The sequence below is a fragment of the Vigna radiata genome, chromosome 1, assembly GCF_000741045.1.
Source record: "Vigna radiata var. radiata cultivar VC1973A chromosome 1, Vradiata_ver6, whole genome shotgun sequence".
NCBI classification, from domain to species: domain Eukaryota; kingdom Viridiplantae; phylum Streptophyta; class Magnoliopsida; order Fabales; family Fabaceae; genus Vigna; species Vigna radiata.
Genome location: NC_028351.1, coordinates 5,253,375 through 5,278,448, shown reverse-complemented (window position 1 = coordinate 5,278,448; position 25,074 = coordinate 5,253,375). Strand labels below are relative to the sequence as shown.

General features: G+C 35.0%; 5 protein-coding genes across 5 annotated transcripts; 1 reads left to right on the top strand and 4 right to left on the bottom strand.

Annotated features, from left to right (window-relative positions):
* Positions 1-127: 127 nt before the first annotated feature.
* Positions 128-1,365, bottom strand: LOC106768588. Its single transcript, XM_014653824.2, has 2 exons — positions 974-1,365; positions 128-796 (listed from the first exon to the last, which is right to left on the bottom strand). Exons 1-2 carry the CDS (start codon positions 1,264-1,266, stop codon positions 667-669), a joined length of 423 nt encoding a protein of 140 aa, XP_014509310.1. The 5' UTR covers positions 1,267-1,365; the 3' UTR covers positions 128-666.
* A 402-nt stretch (positions 1,366-1,767) lies between these two features.
* Positions 1,768-6,703, bottom strand: LOC106756233 (U-box domain-containing protein 52-like). Its single transcript, XM_022782538.1, has 10 exons — positions 6,596-6,703; positions 4,948-5,126; positions 4,725-4,807; positions 4,515-4,636; positions 4,150-4,409; positions 3,975-4,026; positions 3,643-3,892; positions 3,055-3,546; positions 2,160-2,954; positions 1,768-2,058 (listed from the first exon to the last, which is right to left on the bottom strand). The coding sequence occupies exons 2-10, from the start codon at positions 5,111-5,113 to the stop codon at positions 1,987-1,989; spliced, it is 2,292 nt and encodes a 763-aa protein (XP_022638259.1). The 5' UTR covers positions 5,114-5,126; positions 6,596-6,703; the 3' UTR covers positions 1,768-1,986.
* On the bottom strand, positions 6,331-9,884 carry LOC106756228 (pollen receptor-like kinase 2). The gene is made up of 3 exons (XM_014638558.2): positions 8,254-9,884; positions 7,353-7,946; positions 6,331-7,231 (listed from the first exon to the last, which is right to left on the bottom strand). Exons 1-3 carry the CDS (start codon positions 8,909-8,911, stop codon positions 6,561-6,563), a joined length of 1,923 nt encoding a protein of 640 aa, XP_014494044.1. The 5' UTR covers positions 8,912-9,884; the 3' UTR covers positions 6,331-6,560.
* A 112-nt stretch (positions 9,885-9,996) lies between these two features.
* LOC106774198 (protein APEM9) lies at positions 9,997-14,451 on the bottom strand. Its single transcript, XM_014661219.2, has 6 exons — positions 14,283-14,451; positions 14,063-14,206; positions 13,911-13,988; positions 12,798-13,080; positions 11,675-12,027; positions 9,997-10,470 (listed from the first exon to the last, which is right to left on the bottom strand). Exons 1-6 carry the CDS (start codon positions 14,381-14,383, stop codon positions 10,341-10,343), a joined length of 1,089 nt encoding a protein of 362 aa, XP_014516705.1. The 5' UTR covers positions 14,384-14,451; the 3' UTR covers positions 9,997-10,340.
* A 527-nt stretch (positions 14,452-14,978) lies between these two features.
* LOC106775494 (WD repeat-containing protein 36) lies at positions 14,979-24,205 on the top strand. The gene is made up of 18 exons (XM_014662626.2): positions 14,979-15,244; positions 15,398-15,425; positions 15,498-15,598; positions 15,857-16,060; positions 16,136-16,379; positions 16,991-17,166; positions 17,794-17,876; positions 18,300-18,372; positions 19,297-19,362; positions 20,154-20,196; positions 20,866-21,005; positions 21,262-21,474; positions 21,602-21,686; positions 21,848-22,142; positions 22,488-22,746; positions 23,096-23,315; positions 23,440-23,654; positions 23,760-24,205. Exons 1-18 carry the CDS (start codon positions 15,119-15,121, stop codon positions 23,907-23,909), a joined length of 2,721 nt encoding a protein of 906 aa, XP_014518112.1. The 5' UTR covers positions 14,979-15,118; the 3' UTR covers positions 23,910-24,205.
* The last annotated feature ends 869 nt before the right edge of the window (positions 24,206-25,074 follow it).

Sequence of the window (25,074 nt, the reverse complement as noted above, 5' to 3'; positions counted from 1 at the left end):
TGGAAATTTGACCTTATTTATTCGAGCAGTTTACTATATATAGACTACTTTCCTTGTCAACGTTTAACTTTCTTATAGTGAAAAAACATATAACAAATCTAGTTTTTATATTATTAAAAATTGTAAAGTGTTCAATTTCTGCATACTAGTAATGTAAAAATCATATTACTAAAATTATAATTAATACAGATTTTAAATTTATTATAACAAAAATCACCAAACTTGTGGTTGAAAGTATAAAAGTGATATACTATATATTCACTTGTTAAAAAAACTAAATATATATACAGCCGTTGAAATAAAATAGAAAAAATCTAATGAAATAGAAAGACACGTATTTGGTGAATTGGATATACACCGTGAAGAAGATAAATCCAAAAAATATGGAAGAAAATGCAGAGTTGAAAAAGACAAGTGCATTTCTAGGGGAATATACCTGTAATGTTTATATTATTCCATTGGAGATGAAACAATTGCTTCGATTTTCGTAGCAGCGTGAGGGAGGGTCTAGCTTAGCTTAGCTTAGCTTAGCTTAGCTTGAAAGACATTTATTGAGGTTGATGCTGCTAATTCTTAATTGAATCACAGAGATACAGTAGTAGCAGTATGTGATAATAAAATAAAGCATCTGATTCATTATAATGTTGTGTACGTTGGTTGGTTAGTTCATGCTGCAAGAATAGGCACAGACACATTGACAGCATTATTGTGTTTGTAGTAATACTTGTCTTGCTCATGTTCGTAGTTTCTAATGTGAGCCTCACGGCATTGTGCACTACAAAACGCTTTCTCGCCTCTGCATTAAGACATTTAATTGTTAGTATCTTAATTTATTACATACAACTCTAATGACAGACTTAATCACAAAATCATGCCACCAAACAAGAAGTCAAACAGCTGTATCCACAGTTACAGACAAAAACAAAAGTCGAATAGAAGTAAGAAAAGAACTCAGATTCATGTGGTATTAGACCTGTAAATGAAGATGTCGACCCCGTGAAGATGTTTGTAGCAAAGGTTGCAGGAGTTGAGAAAATGAGTGGGAAACAGAAAGCGGGTTCCAGTGTTGAGAGGGGAAGCATGGAAAAGGTCATAGCTTGTGGAAAAGTTTGCAGCAGGTTTAGCAGAGGAAACAACATCAATGGAGTTGTTGATGTTTGTCACACTCATGGCTGCCACTATTCCAAGCCCGACAACCCCTCTCTCCAAAACCATTCTATTCCTTTTCGTTGATGATTTTCTGGGATTAGAATTATACTTCTCCATTAATTCTGAATGATATTGATGAAGCAGAAAGAGTGAGGAACTTCTTCTCTTTCTTCTGGAGTCTCTCAAAAGAAAGAGTTAGAGCAGTGCATGAATGAATAGAATATCTTTACAAAAATCTAACCCAAATGCACGCATTGCCACAATTTCAGAATTGGATATTAGTGTTATATTATTGTTTTGTGGACTAAAACACTCGTAATGCATTGCCACAATTTATTTAATATTATTTTTTATTATGTTTTACTTTTACATTATTATTAAAGGAATGTAAAAATATGTCGGTGGTGAGCAAGTGAGATAGATTCCAAACTTTATTTAATTGTATTTACAACTAAATATAATTTAGAAAAAGATTAAGCAATGGTTTTAATTTGTGTAAAGCGAAGAAGCGAATCGAAAGAGAGTTTTCTAAGAGATTCCATCAATGCTTTGTTTGTATTAATTGGTTGAGTAAAACAACATATATTGAGAAACAAAGACAAAGTACGCTGAAGTCCGATGAATTGTGTTTGTTCTGTGCATCAACTTGTGGCGTGGAATAGAATGAAGGATTGGAACATTTTCTCGGAGGATTTTCTCCGAGTGCTGTCAATGATATATGATATGAAACAGGAGTGAGTGTTGTGAATGATGATCCTGCTGCCTCATATCATATTCATTTCATGGGTTGAGGACTTCCAAAATGCTGTGGTGAATCTGAATATTTACACACTTGGATTACAGTCTCCCCTGTGATGATGAGCTTGAGCGGCTTTCGTATCCAGAGAACCCAGACAAATTACTCGTGTCCTACAATGAAAGATATATTCGTTCAGTATTTGATGATTAGGAAATTTAAAGAATCACAATCATTTCCAAGCAAAAACTAATTAAGTGGAGCTAGCACTGACAGAATGTGTGGATGATGATGGGTTACTGTTTCTTGGAATATACCCTCCACCGCCGCCGCCACTTCCTCCGGTTCGAAGTCCAAACATCATCATAGGCGACATGCTATCTTCAGCAAATGCCCTGAGCTTATTGAGCTCAGGCAAGACAACTTTTCCAAGATCAGGTCTATCTTTTCTCCTCATTTCAGCACATCCCAGGGAAAGCTTTGCGAAATGCAAGGCATGTTCAACTGGCCAGTCCTCAACAGCTGGGTCAAGCATCTCGGGAAAAGTTCCGTTCTCGATGGATCTCGAAACATGATGAGTCAAACCCATCGGAGGCCTCGCCGTCACCAATTGCAGAAGCATGATCCCCAGAGAGTATATGTCGGATTTGATTCCCAGCATGCCCGTTTGCTGGTACTCCGGGTCGATGTAGCAGAAGGTTCCGGCAGTGGAAGTCATGCGATACTGTGTCACACTGTCTGCAACCGAAGGAGGCACCAGCCTTGCCAACCCCACGTCACTGATCTTGCTCACGTAGTTCCGGTCAAGGAGAATGTTGCCCGGTTTTAGGTCACGGTGGACCAGTGGCTCTGGTTTTGTCTGGTGGAGGAAAAGCAGACCTGTTGCTATCTCTGCGGCAATTTGGAACCTTAGCTGCCATGGAAGAGGAGGACGTGAGCTTCCTCTCCTGAACAAGCAATCATCCAAGCTTCCATTCGCCATGTACTCATACACAAGACAACCATACTCTGGACATGCCCCCAGCAACAGAACCATGTTCGGATGCCTTATGCGACTCAACACTTCTACCTGCATAAAGCAACCAAATTTATCATTTTAAACTTGTTCATGTCTCTTTTCGTATCATGAAATCGTTTTTCTTTTTGTGTTAAATTGCAAGAAACCATACTTCCTGTTGAAACTGCTCGCGCCCTTGAGCTGCATCTGGCTTCAAGACCTTGATGGCAACCTGGGTGCAATCGAGTTCACTCCTGTAGACAGGACCATAACCTCCTTCGCCGATCTTAAGAGAGTCCGAAAACATGTTTGTTGCCTCTTCAATTTCCTCAATGGTGTACCTTCTGTACATGGCAGGGCCGTGTCCAAAGCTTTCACTCGGTCTCCTTCTCTCTACTTGGGTCATTCTCTTCTGTGCTTCCAGTGCGGCGATTTTTTCAAGGGCTTCTGCTCTAATTCTATCCTGCTCCATCTCCATGAATTGTATGGCCGAGGCATCAACCGTTTCCGAATCTTCCGATCTCTTCTGTTCTTCCGCTTTCCACCGTTGAAGCTCCATTGCCCTCTGCTTTGCAGTCATAGCTTCTTTGCAGGCCGAGCTGTACATATCCATCGTCTGCTTCAGTTCCTGCTTCAGCCTCCTCATCTCGAATTCAACATCATCCTGTAAATATAGAAAACAAGAAAAAAATCGACTTTTAATTTGCTTTCTTACACATACGTGCATGCATGCATTCTTGATTGCTATGTACGTACGTACCGTGCAGTCTGATAACCTTGATTGCGAGGAGAAGGAGAAGTCATCAATTCCTTGCGAGGACAATGAAGAAGCGAAGCTTCTGGTGTCAGAATCAGAAACACCCGAAAGCCTTCCACTCGCAGTGTCCAAATCGTCGTACATTGTCGGGAATATTCGATCAATGCTTGGCCTTCCGCTGCTCACAAATGATATGTCAGAATCTGGAAGTTTTGAAGACTCGTATGATTTGCCAGCCCTTGTGAATGGTGATCTGCAGGACCATATATACCATAAACGGTGAAATCTTATTTCTACAAACAACAGTATAACGTTTAATCTTGATGGTAACTTACATGATATCATCATCATCCAACACCATCTTATGTGTTCCACTCCCTTGTGAAGCTGCATTTAAGTAATTCAAATGAATTATATTTGTATATATATATAGAGAGAGACTGGTAGATCAGAATGGCATGATTGGATATGGCAAATTGAAAATAAAGAGAAAAATGAATTGACATATACGTCTTGGTGGGTAGTTGCGAGTTTGATGAGATTCCAAAAGTCCTTCAGGGTTTCGCATCAGTGGCTGGTAGCGTGGCTGTGGTTGTAGTGGCTGTGGCTGTTGTGGCTGCAATTGGTTACGTGCTGCAGCAGGTTTAGGAGCCAATGGAGCAGTAGCAGATCTCACACTCGAGATTTTTCCTTTAGAAATTATATACACTGTGCAGAATGGTGGCGCACCCTTTGACACAGAGCTTGGAACATCCGTTGTTCTAAATCTCCTGTCATGAATATTAATTTCAATGGGATCTGTTAGCAACCAAAACTAGAATTTCAATGTTATTAAGAAGATGATTAATATCGATTAAGGAAAAAAAGTTCTTTACCTAACAATGCCACCCCTTGATGGCGCCCCAAGTACCAGAAACTCGATGGAATTCACAGAAATGTTTTCCAATAATGCCTTAGATATATCCATGTCCTCCAATAACACTTCTCTGCATTGTATCTGTCGGAAGTAAACACAAGTCAACAATTTTAGTATCTTGTTCATGAACTAGTTCTGAGATATCACACAGATTTTCACGAGAACTAACACTTTTTCTATTGCAGAAAACTCTAAACGATTCGAAGAGTTCCTTGGATTCGTTGTCACCCACAGCTTCGTTGGCGGAATTCGCTGCACTCATCAGGCATTGAAGTCAGGAATGTGTATATGCATGTCAACATGAAATATTTTCTTTTTCCTTTTTAATATTATTGATAGTAATTCCTAAGAACTTAACATTATGTAAAGGTTTGAATGAGATATGGAACAACCTGAGGATGATTTTGGTCTGACATGGATGAGCAAGAGACATTGATCCTTGGGAAGAAGGTTGTCGACTGCCCACTTGGCAGCATGTTGGCTGGTCTTGTTATTCTCAATGGCCACAGCCACCACACGTCCTGCACCAAGCTTCTTCTCTGAGTTCATCCTCGACATCTTTTGAATTTTCCTAGAATGATTTGTCGGAGGATTTTGAGAAATTATTGAGTAAGCAGCATTGGGTTTGATGACATAAATATAAGAATTGAGAATTGTGCTGTCGTTGGTTTGCAATTTGTTGATGAGTTCCAAAATTAGCAGTTTTCGTAGGAGCAACCTTTCGTTTTGGGAATGTACAGTTGGGTTGCAGTTATCTTCTCTCACATCACCAAATCCTTATCAGTTTGTAAAGGATATAGTCAAATTCCAGACAAAAATGTTCTCTACATCAACTTCTCTCTACACAAATATAGATATATTTGCTCTTAGTTAATCCTTAAATTTATTAGCTGTGTTTACAACAATGTGTGAGAGTTACTTTTTAATTTCGAATTAATTATGATAATTTTTTTAGGAAATCTTGCATAGACACTCATCTATCTAGTATACACATTCGGTCATAATAAATTAAAATAAAATTTAAAACACTCACTTTCTCAAATTTTAGTACATACAAAGATATATATTTATGTATTTTTAAAATCATTTTTAAACCGAAAGTTTAATTCAAAATAAAATTTTAATTTTTTTTCTTTCTTTCGAGTTTTTCATCATTCCATCATCATGTCTCAATCTTTTTTTTTTTTACTTTAACTGAAAAAGTAATCCAAAATAAAGTTTCAGTTATAAATAGTTATTTATAACATCAAGACACAAACTATTTATATCTATAAAAAAATTCAGAGTTAATTTAAATAATATATAAAATTTTGAGATTATTTTGAAATTATATTCTATATAAAAACTACTTCTAAAGTTAGAAAACATTTTGTGATTTATTATTTAAAAGAAAAATAAATCTTAAATTAACCGTATTATATTATTTTTTTTTTAATTTGATTTCAAGTGCATACTCCATAACATGAAGAATTGCCACTTAAATGCGAATTTTTTACTTAGTAACTAATGTTGTCACAAACAAAAAATATAGGATTATGAAATGTTAACAATTTTTTTTAATAATATGACTATTTTATTGGTTCGTAGTTATAAAAAAGTTGTAAAAAAATTGTTAAAAAAATATTTTTCAAAAATATATACAGTTTAACAACTCAAAAGGAAGTATCAATGTCCAATTTTCTTCTTATAGATAATATGTACTTAAATTCAGTGAGAATTTTTTGAATGAATAATGATGCATTTGAGTATATATAATAACATTTATATTGAAGCCATGACAATACATTTGTTGTGCACAAGAATGAGTGTATTCTATTTTCCTTCCTAAATTACTGTACATGCTCTCCTATAAAAGAATTAGAAGCTTCAGATAGCCTTTGTATAAGTTGGAATAAATGAAACTAAGTACTAAACAAATGAGTTGAATCAACTTCAAAATCTATCTCATCATCTTGCATGCATGGATGCATTTCATTCCTTCATTCATGATGATGCCTTGACAACCTCATTGAGCCATATCTATGGAGAAACTAACTTCACCTGACTGAGTCTGCTTGATTTCAACTTCACTAGCATTAGAAGAAGAACGGGAACATTGATCCTCGTTATCAGTTTCGTTTACTTCATGAATTCTATCTACAACTTCTTTTAAGTCCCATCTCTTGTCAACGTCCCTTTCACAACAAGCCAATGCAATCTTCAAAAGCTTTATCATCTCTCCCTCACTGTTTCTGCTTATCTCCATATCCTTATCAAACACCTCACTGCTACACTCTTCCGAGACCGAATGGACCCAGTTTCCCAAACTCAAATCACTTCCTTTTCCTTGTAGAAAGTTAACAGGAAGATTTCCCGTTAGAATCTCCAAAATAATTATCCCAAGACTCCACACATCAGTCTTCTTTGTAATGCGACCATGCTGCAAATACTCTGGGGACTTATAGATCACCATTATGTCAGGAGCAAGGTCTTGATTTATCACCGGTACCAACCCATAGTCCGTCAGAAGGGGTTCCAAAGATTCATTCAGAAGAACGTTCGAGGATTTCAGATGTCCATGCGCCGCTATTAAGCTTGGCATCTCCCTGTAAAGATATTCAAGTCCTTCTGCTATGCCTTTCACTATCTTCAACCTACTTGCCCACTCCAGGCTTCGCTGCCCTAGAGCTTGGTATCCTGAAACAAATAACCATCTCTTGCTTCAAGAAAAATTACATGGATCACATCATCATTGATAGTCAAACACTGCACCAAATTAGAAGAAATGGTTAAAGAAAAAACAATACATATAATATACCATGGAGGCGAACAGCCAAGCTGCCATTGTGAACAAAGTCAGTAACGAAGAGTTTCTCCTCCTTTCTGTAGTAGTAGGCAATGAGAGGAAGCAGATTAGGATGATTTAACCGTCCAAACCGTCGCATGTGCTCGTGAAACTCTTCCCTTCCGACATTGTTCATTTGCTTGAATCTCTTGACCACCATAACTGGTCCATTTAACAAAGAAGCCTTGTAGGAAGAGCTGTAACAACCACTGCCCAGTACCTCAGCTGAGGCACTCAGTAGTTCATGCAAATTAAACTGGTCTTTGTGATCCCTCACAAACGATAACATCATGGTGTCTCCTTTGCTGATGCGGCTCGAGGAGCGGGACCTGCGACTTCCTTCCTCCGATGGTTCCCTACTTCTTGCTTTCATGTGGGACACTGATGGTGAATCTTCCTCAGACACATCTGGCAGCTGCTCTCTTCTCCGGCGAAGGACTAACAACACTACTGCTCCAATAACAACCAGTGCTACAAGAACAAGAACAACAGTCACAATAATACTCAGAAGTGATAGCTTTTTGGACTTGCATGCTTCTAATGGTGCTCCACATAGCCCTTCATTACCTGCATGCTCATTTCGAACAAATATTTATTTAGGAATTATAATATAAGGGTTTAAAACTTACATATTTTTTGTAATTTATGTAATAAAAAGTGAAGCTTCAGTTCCATGATCTGCATGATAAAAGTATGCATGGAAGATAGAATAGGTTATAAATTGCAGTCGCGGCCTTATGATCCTTAACATTAACATTGGTCACAAAACAAACCATATTTTAAAACCTTTGACAAACTAGCCATGGAAAGTCGAAGTTGTAGTTGGATGAAACAGTAAAATATGTACTCATATGTTAGTTTTTGGCTTAATTACCAGAGAAAGCTGAAACTGGGAGGTCACGGAGGCCCTCTGGTATTTGTCCCTCTAATTTATTATCAGCTGCAGAAAAAGATTGCAATGGGCGTAGAAAATTGGGTATGGAGCCGGTGAATTGGTTTCCTTCGAGCCTCAACTCGATAAGCCTGGGCATGGATGCGAGGGAAGTTGGAATATGACCGGTGAAGCGGTTGTTGGACAAATGGATTTTCTTTAACCATTTCATGTCCTGAAAAGCCTGAGCAGGAACCTCCCCAAAAAACTTGTTATTGGAAAGAAAAAGGGCCTTCAAACCCAGAATGCCGTTGATGTAAGGCCATTCAGTGTTAAAATCATTGTTCTTGAGGCTTAAGGTTCGAAGATAGGGTAGCTTCTGGAGGGCTTGAACGTCAACGACCCCTTTGAGTCTCATGTTCTCGAGCGTCAAACCCCAGACGTGTCCTTTATAACAGTGAATGTAAGGCCAGTTAGGTTGTTTGGGAGAACATGGAGGGACGGATTCATTCCAGGAAGACAAGACATGTTTGTTTTCAATGGAGTCTTTGAATCCGAGGAGCAATTCTTTGTCTGAAGCAGTTACGATGAGAAGAATATGCGATAGAAATGAAGATGAAAGGAGAAACGTGAATGGAGTCAAAGAAGTGGAGAGTGCCATAGTGAAGGGACAGGGTTGGCACACGCACAGAGAAGGGTGCGCCGTGCACGCCCTCCAGACAGGCCTATCTGTTTCAAACGGCCGAGGAAGAAAAGAGTTCGAGATGATTGAGGATGCAAAACTTTACATCACATTCCATTCAAACATGCAAAAACGCAAGGAGAGAGAAAATCACACACACCCAATAATAGCACTTCTCTTTTACAGCTCAGGTACCTCCTTCTTTTCTTTTCTTTCTCTCCTAACATAATAATAATAATAATAATAATAATAATCTTTTTCACCCTTCTCACAGTAACACTAATAATAATGATAATACAAATAATATTTTTTATACAAATAATCTCAATAATAATACTGATAATCATTGTGAAGGTACAAGGTTGAACAAGTCCTTCTATGTTTCTTGCATCTCAAAGTGTACGTGTCTTCTTGTCTTTGTCATCAGAGATACACGCCCAGCCTTTCAATGATGGATCTAGACTATATAATACGTTTAAATAAAATGTTATTAGCTCGAATATTAAATTAGTAACAATTTTCAATTTAACAATATGCATAATGTTAAAGTTTTATCATAGATTTCATCTATAATTAAATTAGTGTTAAAAAATTTACGGAAAAATAAATTTTAAATCTTTCTTTTTGCCTTGAATTGTATAATTTGTTGTATATTCGTAGGGAGTATCACGTATCAGGATAAGATTGTAACTTGTTTCTGGTGTCGGTTATACATGATGATTATAGACTATACTTTTTTTTATGTTGTATAACTGTGTATCTTCATTATTCATTCTTTAATCATATTCACATTCAACAAACAATAATTTTAAGAGTTATATTCATATTGATTAATTTAGCTGTCCTAAATTTCATTTTTTGCTTTAACTTGTTCGATACATTGTCAAATTAAAGTTAAATTTCCTTAGAAAATAATAAGCTATACAACCATGCAACCTCTAAACATTCTAAATTTAATTGTTTTTATATTTCGGTGTTGGCATATAAGAAGAAGACATCAATAGCGTCTCTGGAAAAATTTTCTCTAGTACATTTATTTGGTAAATCATTATTTTTTAACCGGGTTGTGTAATTTTGTCCACTTTTCTATGGGGCAAAATGTACAAAGTTTTAGGACAAATCACGCCAACACTTCCTGACATCTAATGCAATTACACACAATACTTCACTTTTTCCTGATATAACATATGGCTACAGAATGATAAATTAAGAAAACTTTGTGCTAATAGAAGGTTGGGTGGTGCTACATTGTTACATATATTGTTATCCAAAGGTTCGATTGATTAGCATACTTTAACGCATATTCAAACAATATTTGCCCAAATGAAACTTTGGTTGAGGATCAGTTACGTTATGACAAGCTTCTGATTAAGGAAATGCTCGATCGGTCAACAATTCCATCACGGCCTCACTGACCTTGACGTGTTGCAACAGATGGAGGTTGAACAGCTGCCAGAGGATTCACTTGGTACGAAAATGCAAGCTGCCACAAATCTACCAAAGCCCTCTTTACGGAGATAGCCTGTCTTCTTAAAATCCTAAATCACGAATAGTCTCGGTCATTCAGAATCATGTAATCCCTCTGAAGCACAAAGAGAGAGCAAATATATATTGCAAAACTTGCTATAACCCTTATAAATCCATTCAATGAGTTTGGTTACAGTAAAAAATGCAGATTATTAATTTAGTATTCGGTATAGTAACACTTGTTTGTTAACCAAGGGCCTCAACCTTCGAATAAATAAAATGCAGATTCTTCACCATGAGACAGAAGAAAGTGAAATGGATTTTACTCATGATTATAACAGATTCCATAAGAAATTACGAGACTAAAATATTCACATGAGGGGGTCGGGGGCGTTTTAATTAAAAGCTAGTATCAAATATAGGTCAATCCATTTTCAATAACATGGTTCTTGAGAGAAGGTTACTAAATATCCTACAAATTCTATAACAAAAAATACTAGGAATCACAAGTTTTTCAAGTCAAAAAACATAACTCACAAGCTGCCTCTTCAAAATCTTGCCGTCCATCAGTTCTAGGTATGTTCTAAAACACACTCCTTTTCAAGTTTTAACATTATAATATTCCCATGGTCCTATTGTATTTTACTTACAAACCACATAACAAGTTATCAAAATACAAGTTAAATAAGGATTGCATGAATATAAGATAGTCCCTCCACACCCATTAAAATTAAACATTACAATAGCTTTTCACAAACCCGACTAATCCCAACTAAGAAAATAGCTCGTCAAAAGATTGCTGAATTAATGTGATAAAACCCAAGTAGAAAGGCGGAGTATGAGAGTAGTTGACAGGTTTGGAACACTAGGAGGAATCTTCTATTGCTATGTGATTCTAAGTTTCTTATCATCAGGGAAATTTGTTATTAATTCTTATTCACTTGTCCTAAATTCTAGAAAGTTAAGGGCAGAAAAGTTATGGGAATTCTGTTAGGGACCATTTTCTGGTTTTCCGTAGGAACTTTTCAAAGGTAGCAGGATCCTTTCCTATCTCCGCAGCAAAGCTAAAATCTGAACCCTAATAAAGGTCCTAAAGAGGTGATATTTTGCTTAAGATGAATTACAGCAACTAAACAGGTAAAAACAAAAATGACTAATATACAACTAAAGACGATTTTGATATGAAAGGATGATTGTATCCGCCAAAGATGAGAGGATGCAGAAAACAGATACTAGAGATACATTCTACTATGGAGCTAAAAATTTAATGAGTACCTTTTTATAGTGGCTTGCTTCTTTCTGAAAACATAGTAGATGAACACTAGTAAACAGCCAAGCAAGATCTTCCCACTAGTTACGACAAACTTAGTAGAGCCAATCTTCAAATGGATACCACGGAAGCAACAGAAACATGCTTCTATTTGTTTAGACAATTTTATAAGAGCATTCTTGGACCTATCCTTTTCATTGTTTAGATGTTTGGTTTTGAAGGCTTGAGGTAATCCTTCAGAAATATTTCGTTCTTTCAAAGAATAATCTTCATTTCTATTTGTAGGTGACTGAGGAAAAGGTTGTGACAGAATAGTACTTTCAGGAGAATGCATGGAACGTAACCTTCTCAGAAGTCCCTACAAAATATAATGTCATACAAATAGTTAGCAAATGAATGAGGGAAGCACACTGCCTAAGACCAAACAAGCCAAAACTTACAAAAGGACTAGAAGAGTTTATTGGTTATGCTAGGAATAAATTTAGGGAGTATTATAAACTCTGCAGGTTTAGTTTAGAAGAAGAAAGAAGGTCAAGTTATAATTTTGGTGTGGGAAACTAAGTTAAATCAGTTATTGTATAGGCTATGAATAAGCCCTCTATTGATTTTGGAGGAGTTTTTTAAATAATTCTTTTAAATGGACTTTTCTGGTGTGAGAAGGAGAGGGCTCCTTTTGATGGCATACTTGTATTTACCTCTGATTTTGTACGAGTCTGATACTTAAATCAATGAAGAGGACTCCTAACATATAATGTATTGTATTCAGAGAATGATAGTAATATTTAGAGTAGCTATTCAGCTAGAGATAAAGTTTACCAATGAAATAACCACTGCAGACAGCAAACTAAACAACACTATTTAAAAAAAAAAAAGTTGGCGAAGTAATTTTTCCAAATGTCAGCTTAGATTAATAAATTTAACGTACTGATAAAAGTATACATCTGATTCCTTCCACCAATAAAGACAAAAGAGAATGCAGTGAACTGTTTTTTTTTTTTTTTTCTTTTCAATTAATCAAAATTACACCATAACTTTGTTTCTCATTTCTAATTCAGATGCCTGCTTACGAAGCCATTAATCTTGACTTATATGATACATGAAAACTTGATTTGTGGAGAACATTCATACCTGTCGGTTTTCCTCAGGCAATGACGCATCCTCAACCCAGGAGATTGCAAGATCTATGTCTTTTCGAACTGTTGCAAGAAGTGTGATGGCATAAAGCTCGACAACTTCCAAATATTCATTAATTTCAAGAACTATGCGTCTTTCTTTCATACTTCCATCCTCTACATTCGTCTCTGTAATGACTGCACAATATCTTGCATCTTCAAGAATCCATCCATTAAGGAAATCCTCGACAAATTCTTGAACACCAAGCCCAGAACCTTGTGCAATTTGAAAACAAGCTCTGTGTAACAGAAGAACAATTTACCCAATAACAAAATCAATTCTCTGCAGCAGTATTATTAAAACTCAGAATGCATACACGGTAGCATGAGAATTAGAGAGAATGACCAAAACAAGTATGAACGCAAACATCAAAAGGAGAAACAGGTCCAGAAAGAGAAATTCAGAGAAAATAGTCGTCCCCCCTTTTCTCTAACCACAACAGAATTTATAGTAAACTCTTGACCAATCAAAATCCCTCAACCTAGAGTTAGTTATTTTAATTCTAGTGCTTTTCCTGCCTCCATGATCATCAGGATCTGCTGTCAGCTGTCCTTGCTGAATTGCATCAGTAATTGACTCTTCTGCCTCTCTGTTATTAATTTTTTGGTTACTAGTCTCAGCTGCAATCGTTACACTGAACCAAAAGTAAAAAAATTGGTAGTATCACTCTCCTTACACATGGTCTTTCACTAATGCCCTGTTTGCGGACATATCTATATGGAAAACATAAAAACAGTACAACCCTATTGTTAAACACTACATAGAAAGGACGCAGATTTTGCAGAATCATGATCCAGAACGAATAAGCTATCTCGGGTATTCAGGGATCAGGAATGAAATGCTCACATCAAGAATAAAAGTTAAAAATGGCAATCATACGTGACATAGGGTGTGTTTGGAAACCTGTTCAATTCACAGTGATCGGATGTATTAAACTTTGCAATGAATAAATGGACAAGGTGGGTATCAAATTGATTGACGCTGAACAAGAGTTGAGCTGAAGCCAACTGGTATGATACATGAAATTGTTATCAACCAAAAGATGTTAAAGAAAGCAAGCATACCTACCCAGTAAGAAGAACACGGGGAGGAATAGCTTTGACTGAAATGAAATGCAGTCTAAGTTGATCAATAATGTGTTGAGTCCTGCACCAAAGCAACGACGGTTCAATTTTAGAATGAAATGTGGAGAAGATGGAGATGGGAATGTAAGAAAAAACCTGGGAAGATGTATAAGTGCCTGGAGCAGCACCATGGCAGTGGATTCCAGCATATCTAGAGTTGCAAGGGAGCCATGACGCAAGCGTTCCAAAATAGAGGATGCCAACGATGCGGCTTCTTGGTACATAGAACAAACAAGGAAGCTGCATCGGAAAAAACACATCATCAGACAGATTCTAGTTTTGGGTAGTTCTACAATTGATTCACTCATTCCATCACCTCTCTGAAGCCTCAATTTCTTTCCATATAGCAGCAGCTTCAGAGTCTGAGTCTGACTCCAACTCGGTCGTGATTTGCATCGACTCAGTCCTAATTTGCATAGTCTCCTCCTCACCTCACAATTCAAAACCACAAAAAGGGAAAAATCAATAGCACCTCCTTTCTTCAACAATTCATCTATGTATTATCTATTACACACACATATATATAATAGTATATAATGTAATTAATTAAAGTTATTTAAAAGAATAGTAATATAAGACAAATATAATAAAATATTTAAAAATATAAAAATCTAATAATAATAATAATAATGATGATATTTTATTATAAAATTATTTACATAATCATATAATTATTTTATTATAAAATAATTTTATTTTATTTTATTTAAAATAAACTATTACAAATTTACTAATCAACTTTACATTCCAATTTATTAGATTTTTTTCAAATATAAGTAAATTTTCGAATTTGAGACTGAGTACACATTTAAAGTAATTAAGTATTAAACTGATTCTATGCAAAATAATTATAGTAAAAACAAAGCTTTAAGAGGCATAATTCTGGTAACCTTATAATAATAAAAAGATTACCAGAGTCAAATTTATACTTAAAAAAAGTAATTTTTTATTTTTATTTTAAAATTAATTTAATAAGATGTGAAACGATGCGTTTTTGGTCTTCACTTCAATTGATCAATAACCTAAAACCCTAAGGCCAAAACCCTCCCCCTGTCACAGAGAAGAAGCTAGGGCCGTGAGAGTTGTGCTGGATTGAGGCCAGTCATCCTCATCAATCCATTTGATAGAAGAAGAAGAAGAGAAAGTACAAGAATGGGTATATTTGAACCTTACAGAGCAATTGGGTGCATCACAACCAGCGTCCCGTTCTCTGTTCAGAGGCTCGGTACTGAAACTTTCGTTACTGTCAGCGTTGGAAAGGCTTTTCAGATTTTTAACGTAATTTCTCAACCACACCCATATGCTCATTTTTTTTTTATTCTTTCTCTGTTTTTATTTTCTATTCCAGATTCAACTGTGATATTAACTTGATATTTTCTTCATTTTACTTTCAATCAACTTCACCTTGGATGTAAAATTTTCTCTCTGCAGTGTGCAAAGCTCACTCTAGTTCTAGTTGGTAAGTCTCCAGTTTTTTCTTGTTCATCTTCATAACTTTGGGTTATCTTCTAATTTGTCATTTTCCGTGAAGGTCCTCAGCTGCCGAAGAAGATTAGTGCACTAGCATCTTATCGCGAATACACGTTTGCTGCTTATGGAAAGAACATTGCAGTCTTCAAGCGTGCACACCAGGTTCTACATAAAGTCCTATTTGGACGAGCTTCTCCATAAACTCCTTCCAATGAAAAAAGAAGAAAAATTAAAATGAATTTTTTATGGGCTAATTTGTAGAAGTTCTCTCACATACAACTTCTTTAATTATTATTTTTAACCTGTGGGTTACTTTTTCTCTATTAAAATGACTTATGGAGAACCAAAACAACACTAGGCAGTCCTTTTTTTTATTCTTTTGGAACATTTGGGGAGTTTTAACATTGGATGCTTTTCCAGGTTGCAACTTGGAGCAGCCATAATGCTAAAGTTAAGTTGCTACTGTTGTTTGGAGAACATATCGTCAGTGTGGATGTTTGTGGCAACATGTTCTTGTGGCCATTTAAGGGAGTTGAAGATAACCTTGCACCATTTGGGCACATTATGCTGCACGAGAAATTTAACCCCAGTTGTATAATGCATCCAGATACTTACCTGAATAAGGTAATCATCCTTTTCCCTTTGGAATATTTGTAGAAAATTATATTGGTCCCTTTGTGATTATTAGCATGTAAGCAGGTTCTTATTGGAAGTGAGCAAGGTTCCATGCAGCTTTGGAACATTAGCACAAAGAAAAAGATTTTTGAGTTTAATGGATGGAATTCACCCATATCATGTTGTGTTTCATCCCCTGCCTTGGACGTTGTTGCTATTGGCTGTTCAGATGGAAGGATTCATGTTCACAACATTCGTTATGATGAAGAGTTGGTTTCATTTACACATTCTACACGTGGTTCGGTGACTGCCTTATCTTTCTGCACTGGTAGGGATGGGAAGCTGTTATTAATGCATTGCACTTGCTGTAGTGATTTTATTGTAGATATCATGCTACTCCTCAAAGAATCCGTTTGGTTTCCATCTGTCTTAGCAACATATAATTTCACCATGTCCTTTTCATTTTTTTATATATTAATAACTTTAATAATTTCTATTGACTCATATTGAAGTCATCAAGTAATTTTTGTTACTAGATAGTTTTTTTTTTTTTTTTTTTTTTTATGTAAATTTGGACGAAACACCATTATATTTTATAACTGTTATTACATGTATTTTTGAAGCCTTGTAGTAAAATTAATGGATAATCTACCATTCATTGTCTCGGAATGTGTTTGATCCCCTTTAAATTGGATATCCCCAGCTTGAGGTTCTAAAGACGGTGTTGGTTGTATTATTCAACTTAATTATTTGCCTTATGAAATATATTCAATGAGTGTCAGTACGTGTTACACTTCTCTGCCAGGGAAATACTAATCTATTGTCTTCTTCCAATCAAAATATATTGGATTAAATAATGTCAATCTAAAATCTTTTCTACATTGTTTTTATGTTTGTAATTTTTATTTTTTAACAATTTATTTATTTTACTTGTTTCAGACGGGCAACCTCTTCTAGCTTCTGGAGGTTCATCTGGTGTTATAAGCATATGGAATCTGGAAAAGAAAAGACTCCAGTCAGTTATAAGAGAGGCTCATGATAGTGTGATCACCTCGCTACATTTTTTTGCCAATGAACCAGTGCTAATGAGTTCATCAGCAGACAACTCAATTAAAGTAAGAATTATTCTTCAGATGCATCCATGCATACATGGGATTAAATTTTTGACCTTGTATTTGGGAGGATATTATTTTGGAATGTAACTTTAGATGCTTGTCTGTTGACTCTGTTCAAAATTTATTATAGAAAAAGAAAGGAATTTGTTTGTGTATTTTTAAGATATTTGAGACATATAGCAGGTAAACTTGGATATCTGCGATATAACACTATGTACTATCAACATGACATTATTTTTCTCAATGATAATAGTTTTCTTTTTCATAGAAAACTGTAAATTTATGGTGATTATAATCACCTAAGCTATATTATTATATTTTTACTGGTTGACCATGGTTGTTGGCTTTCAGTGTTGAATAGACTGGACTTTATTTAGGCCTTTGTGCTTTACTTGTTATTATCATGATTGGAGCTTGTGCTCATATCATTGTCCATTTTGTTTCATATTTTATTTGATGAAACAAAGTGTTTTTGTGCGATATTTTTGCTCTAATAGATAAGGTAATTTATTCTAGCAAAGCCTGAAGACAGTTTTTCAATTTTCATCTTGGTTTCTACTTTTAATTAATTTTACGTTCCCATTCTTACTGATGATGTACTAAAGTGTCTGACTTTTATTTCCTCAGATGTGGATATTTGATACAAGTGATGGTGATCCTCGCCTTCTGCGCTTCCGAAGTGGACATAGTGCTCCTCCTCTTTGCATAAAGTAATATTTTTTCCTCAAGTGTTAATTTATATAGGAAATGTTTAACTTTGTTGCATTCATAGAAAGTAATGTTTATACATTTAGTTTTTGAAGGAATTGATTATTAATTATGCTTTGGAACAGTATTGTTTACTTGACCTCTCTATGATGTTCAGCATATGGATTCTTATATGGAGAGCTATTTTTCTGAGAGAATAGTTACTTTCTAGTGATAAGTTTTTTCGAGATTATTTTTATTTCTTTTCTGACTGGTTATTTTATTTATTTCTAAAATGAGGGATTCATTATGATGTTAACCATATGGATCACATTAAGCTATTCTGCATTTTTTAGATATTGTGCACTTACTACATAATGATTGTGATTTTTCACGTTGAACCTGGGATGTGTCCTTGTTACTTACTCCTGCTAATTATATGGCAGGTTTTATGCCAACGGAAGACATATTCTTTCAGCCGGTCAGGATCGTGCCTTTCGCCTTTTCTCTGTAGTTCAGGTTGGTTATAATTTTCATTTATAGGGAAAATATTGTTTTGTTCTGATTATGACTTCTCTCTCCCTCAATATTAGTTGCTATTTGGTTATGAAAAAAAGTTTTTTTTCATTACTATTACTGTTGTTAAAGGCATTGCCAATGTGGACAGCGATTTCCAAACAATTACTAGAGCTGTAAAAGTAGGTCACAAACCTGTGAGTAGGTTTCAGTTATTTTTGTTTGGTTCAAGGGTGAGTGAGAGTTGGGCTTCACTGCTGCTCTTAGGAAGTGCTGCTGAGTGAGAGAGTGGTGTCCATAGTAAAAAGTGAGAGGGTTTATGTTAGGTTTCTGGATATGAAACCTAACTGTCTCAGAGCACACACTCACACTATTCAACCCAAATGGTAAGAAAAGAATGAATGTATGTATTCACATCAACAAATGTCATGTACAACCAGAACCCACTCTCTATTTATAAAGTTTCGTTTCCCCTTCTCACTAACCAACTAACTGTCAAATAACTCTTCCCTCTTATCTGCCCTCTTATTTCCTCTTCCTTCTATCCTAAACCCATTATAACCTATCACCCTATATCCTATCAATTTATCTTTTTGGTTAGATAGGTGGGCTGCTATTTGCAATACTCAATTCGACAGCTCTACTAATAATATGCATTAAAATAATAGTATTCCCTCTAGTTTCTCCTTGTATGGTTTGCTAGTTATGTGGAAGCCAGTGTCACTGCATTCAGATATTATTAAATGTATACTTGTAATTTAATTCTCCAGCTTTGAACTTTTCTAAGCTGTTTTTGTATACATTTATTTTCCCTGCCCATTGTAATGACCATAGTTCATGGCTTAATTTTTATTGCCTCTTTACTGTGCATTATCTATTCAATTCCTCATATTTACAACATTGATTCATTTGTTAAAATTTTGGCAGGATCAACAAAGCAGGGAGCTTTCTCAAAGACATGTTTCTAAACGTGCTAAGAAACTGAAATTGAAGGTATGACTGGGGGTTCTTATTCTTGCTTTTGTTGCTTAACTGTGTATAAGTACATTTTTGAGATTACGAATAATTTTTCTGTGGTTTATTGGGGGAACTCTGGTTGCTTAGATTCTCATGTGGGTTATGTTTCATGTTTTGCTTTGCTTTGTTTTCCATGAGTTTCAGATTTCCTATTTGTACTCTTCCCTCTAGTTTAAATACGTCTAAGTTTTCTATCTGCCTACTCTAATTTTTCAACAAGCTTGAGAAGAGTAAACGTGGTAATTTTTAAATGTTTCAGACCTGAGATTCATATGCACATGATTTTGACAACTCGTTTATGTTGAGTGCAGTAACTCATGGTTCCTGTATGCCATGTTGAAACTTGAATGTTGGCATAATGGAGATTGTAATTACTTTTATTCTATACTACCTAGTTATTAGGTCATTGATATGTTTTATACCAATTAACCATGTTAATGTATATAGGTGATAATGCCTCCGCTGAGCTTTAAGGTAAATGTCAACATGGGTAGGTAGAGGGGATTAAGAAGTGTATGGTACAGGGATTCTTCGATTTTTTTTTTTTTTTTTTCATTTTGTTTGTAAACAATTTGTATGGAAGTAGCGGCAGTTGGTAACCCAACTTTGTTCAATTTAATGATCATGATGCATTTAATTATATTTGTGTTGTATTTACTGAATAACTCTTCTTGTGTGAACACTAAATTTGCAACTTGTGTTTTACATACTTTAATTCAAATTATCTACTTATCCTCTGTTATTTTTTGTGTATATCTGTTGCTCAGGAGGAAGAAATAAAATTGAAGCCTGTGATTGCATTTGATTGTGGTAAGTTCTTTCTGGCATGTTTTCATTCAGCTGTAATTTTCCTGACGGCCAAACTTATAAATGGAACTTTGTCTATTGATTTATCGTTTATATGAATTGATTCTTTCCATTGACTAAAAGAGCTGCTGAACCGACAAAATGATTGAGGGTTATATGGCCATAGGTTTACAAAGAAGTTTGTGGTAATGATAATTTGTGTTGTCTTCTGGTCAATTTAATTAGGATTTAGTAATTGTCACAATTTGGAATTAAAACTGTTTACTTTTTCCTTGTAATAAAAGAATAAAATCATTGAGACAGAGAGCAGAAAATTACTCTGAATTTGGAGGATAGAGGATCATCCATAAGAAAAACAGGTTACAAATAAAATAACGTAGAAAACGATAAAACATCGACCGGATGGAATAAGGCTGTGTATTCTCTCTGCATGTCTCTGCTTAGAAAAACCCCATAAAAGGTCTTGTATTGTATACCAAATAGACCCCTATCGGCAAATATAGTCCCTAATCTATCGTTGAGTGAAAGAAAAGTCAATAACATCTTGTGATTAAATTGACATATATACACATGTAGCATATCTATTGTTGCAGTTCATGATTTCTTTATTCGATGAATTTGTTATTTAATCTATTTTCAGAAGTATCACATATTTTCTTGTGAAAACTTCAGCTGAAATTAGAGAACGTGACTGGTGCAATGTGATTACTTGTCATATGGATACTGCCAGGGCATATGTTTGGAGACTTCAAAATTTTGTTCTTGGTGAGCATATACTGAATCCATGTCCTGAAAATCCAACGCCTGTAAAGGTCAGAAATCCCGCTTTATTCAATATTTTCTGTTTATCAGAAACCTTTGCTTTCAAAGAAGATATATGCAAATTATTATACTTATGTTTTAGTACCTACTTCGTTGCTTTGAATTCCTTTTTCTAATAACAGACCCGTTGGATGTGTGGAGTAATAATGTTACAAAGTGTGTGGCGTTCTCTTAGGGTGTCAATATTTAAAAGTCTGTTGACAAATGGGTTGGTTCTAGCTGACTACTGTTTTCATATGGTAACAGGCTTGTGCTATCAGTGCTTGTGGCAATTTTGCCATTCTAGGGACAGCAGGTGGTTGGATTGAAAGGTTTAACCTTCAATCTGGAATTCGCAGGGGTTCTTACATTGACATATCAGAATCAAGAAGCTGTGCTCATGATGGTGAAGTAGTTGGAGTTGCTTGTGACTCAACAAATACTCTCATGATTAGTGCAGGATACAAAGGAGATATAAAGGTCTGTATTTGCTGTTTGAAGATAATCTGATTTCCACTTGTTAAAGTTAATAGAAAGAAATCGTAATCACTTTGGTTAGCATAGCTACATTATACAGGCAATTCTCATATAATATATATAATTGCAGGTTTGGGATTTCAAAGAACGTGATCTTAAATCCAGATGGGAAATTGGCTGTTCAGTTGTTAAGATTGTGTATCATCGTTATAACGGTAAATAGAATTTTTTTATATTACTTTTCGTATTCTATTTTCCATGTTTGTTTTTTCCTAATTCTTATGTATGGTTAAAAAATATAATGTAAAATGTATGGGAAAAGAAATTCCTACTGTATAGGGTCATGAAGTGATTATAGAGTTTTATTGATTTTTAGGTCTCCTGGCTACAGTAGCAGATGATTTAACAATTCGATTGTTTGATGTGGTGGCTCTTAGACTTGTGCGTAAATTTGAAGGTCACACAGATCGAATAACAGATTTGTGCTTCAGTGAGGACGGGAAGTGGCTTCTGTCATCTAGTATGGATGGAAGTCTTAGAATTTGGGATGTAATCTTAGCAAGACAGTTAGATGCAATACATGTTAATATACCTATCACAGCATTATCTCTGTCCTCAAACATGGATATATTAGCAACTACCCATGTTGATCAAAATGGGGTATACTTGTGGTGAGTTTCCAATTTTATTTTCTTGGTTCATGAAACACAATTTTGGGGAAAACATTTTCTTCTTTTCCAAATGTTTATTGCATCTTATTGATATTCTTTTCTGGGCCTGGGTTTGTAATTATTTTCTCTTAAGTGAATATCATTTTCTAGAATTGCTAGAGATGTGTAATTATCTGAAGTAACATTCTCCGTATAAGACATTTACTATCATATTTGGAATAACAGAAAGACTGATTTTGTTATGTTTCTGAATGGTGCAAATAATACCGAATGTGAAAATTGTTACTTTTGTGATTTAATGACTTTGAAGAAGAAACCAGTTTTGATAGTGAGAAATTTTGTCAGGGTAAACCAGGCAATGTTCTCTAGTACTTCAAACATAGATTCGTATGCAAGTGGAAAAGAGGTTGTGAGTGTCAAATTGCCCTCTATCTCTTCTGTAGAACGTTCTCAAGATGAGCATTCTGAAGAGCCAGTCAATGCATCCCAACCTAAAAATGACCTGGAATTCCCAATTCAGGATAAGCAAATACCCGAGTTGGTTACACTTTCCTTGCTGCCTAAGAGCCAGTGGCAGAACTTGATCAACTTAGACATTATAAAGGTCCTCATTTCTCAGCAGCAGTATTGCATCTCATGATATGAACCTTTTGAAACCTTGGAGGTCATTTGGTTTGAGAGAATGTTCTGTATTTTTCTTTTCTATTTTTACTTTTAATTACAAAAAATGTCACATTATTTTCTAAAGCTTGTATATGAATTATGGAAAACAATTTAAAAATATGTAACAAGTTGACAAAATGGTGACATTTTTGTAGTTAGATGTACGGAAATGAAAACAACTTCTCTAAATCAAATTTCCCCTTTTCCTTATTTCATGTATATTTTCTGCCATGGTCATGAATGACATGTATTTTTTCTTGCTTGTTAAATTTAAAACTACTAAATTCCAGGTTCGCAATAAGCCTATTGAGCCTCCAAAAAAACCTGAAAAAGCTCCATTCTTCTTGCCTTCTGTTCCATCCCTCTCTGGGGAAATATTGTTCGAGCCGGAAAAGTTGTCATTGAAGGAGAAAGATAAAACAGAGGTTGGGAAACAAATGAAGACAATATCAGATATGCCACAATCACGTTTTCTGTATTTCCTTCAAAGCTCAAAAGAGACAGACAACTGTAAGGCCTCAGCTATTTTACTTTTGTGTGCATGATGCGTAGATTGTGGTTGATTAATTATAATTTACTTTCTCTGAAAATCCGTAATGCAATTATCTCTAAAGTTTAGCGTTCCACATTGTAGATGCAGCATTCACTGATTATATTAAAGGATTATCGCCATCAACACTGGATATGGAGCTTCGAATGTTTCAGATCATTGATGATGATGATCAGCAAGAAGCAGAGAAGAGATCTGAGTTGGTATCTATTGAATGGCTTCTGGATTATTTTATTCATGAACTTTCTTGCAGAAATAATTTCGAGTTTCTACAAGCTGTCATCAGGCTATTTTTAAAGGTTACTTACTTTCCCATTGTCTGTCAGTTAGTGTTTATTGATTTCAGACGAATGTGATTTTATTGGTTGCTATTGCATGTTTACAATATTTCTTCATCTTGTCAGATTCATGGTGAGACAATTCGGCAGCAATCATGCTTACAAGAAAAGGCTAGAAAACTTCTTGATATTCAATGCATGGTATGGCAAAGGGTAGATAAATTATTTCAAAGTTCGAGATGTGTGGTCGCCTTTCTTAGTAATTCCCAAATTTAGGTGACAATTTTAACTTGCAATGCCAAACCTAATTAAGGAAGGCACTGTGCGTGGACGAGCATTTGAGCCTTCTTTTTAGTTGGATTTATAGAGAAGTGAGAGCAGCAAATTTGTTAAAGCTGGTGGATGAGGTTTCTTATCATCGTTGTCAAGTTTGACGTTGATCATAGCAAGAAATTCTTGTAACGGGATAAACTAGTATCGTACATTGTACTAAAGCAATTTTTGTAACTTACAATTTTGTATCAGCCGAATTAAAATTTAAATGCTCTATTTAATATAATGTTTTCAGCAAATTATGCTTTCTCTTTTGCCTACTCTATTTCAGCAAATCATACTGAGGACCGCCATAGGACTTTATCAACATTTGGACTGATTTTGACGGGAGATTTCAACCAAGAATGGATGAAAACCCATGCAACAAAAGAATGAAATGAAAAGTCGAATACATTAGTCAGAAACGAGGAATATGTAACTTTAATTGCGTTAAGAATACCTGCATGTTACTTGAAAAAACATCCTAAACAAGGAATATGACGTTAAAATCTCAACAAACTGCAGTTTGCAAAATCAGTTAATTTCTTGTATTTTAAATGTGTAAAAACTAAGAGATGAGAGTTGAAAGAGTTAAAGGGAATATATATGGTTTTGACTGACAAATTTTCATATGCATTAATGATTTGTTATTCCTCTTTTTATTTATATAATGATGTAATTAGATGCATGATCAGTTTTTTACTATTAATAGTTGAAATTAGTTTATGGTACTTCCTACTTTATTAAAAAATGTGTTAGAAACATTTATTTCACTATCGAGTGAATGTGTTTGTAAAGAAAATTTCATTTAGAATATTTTGTGAATATTATTTTGAAATATTCTAGAAAAAATCATTTTAAAGCAAGAATTTTATTTTTATACAAGAAACTTTTACTTTCTGGGATCTCGAAATTCTTTCTGTACATCCTTGAGTCTTCTTCTTATCACGCTTCATTTAAAGGTTTTTTCTATCTCTTCTATCCATAGCTGTGTTTCAGGGAAAGGAAAATATGTACTTCAAATAAGAAAATGACATGCTAAGAACATGGAACCTATCCAATGATGGTGTTATTCTTGATCCTTTGCTGGGACAGAGTAATTTAAATTTTCTATCCGTGGTTTATTTGA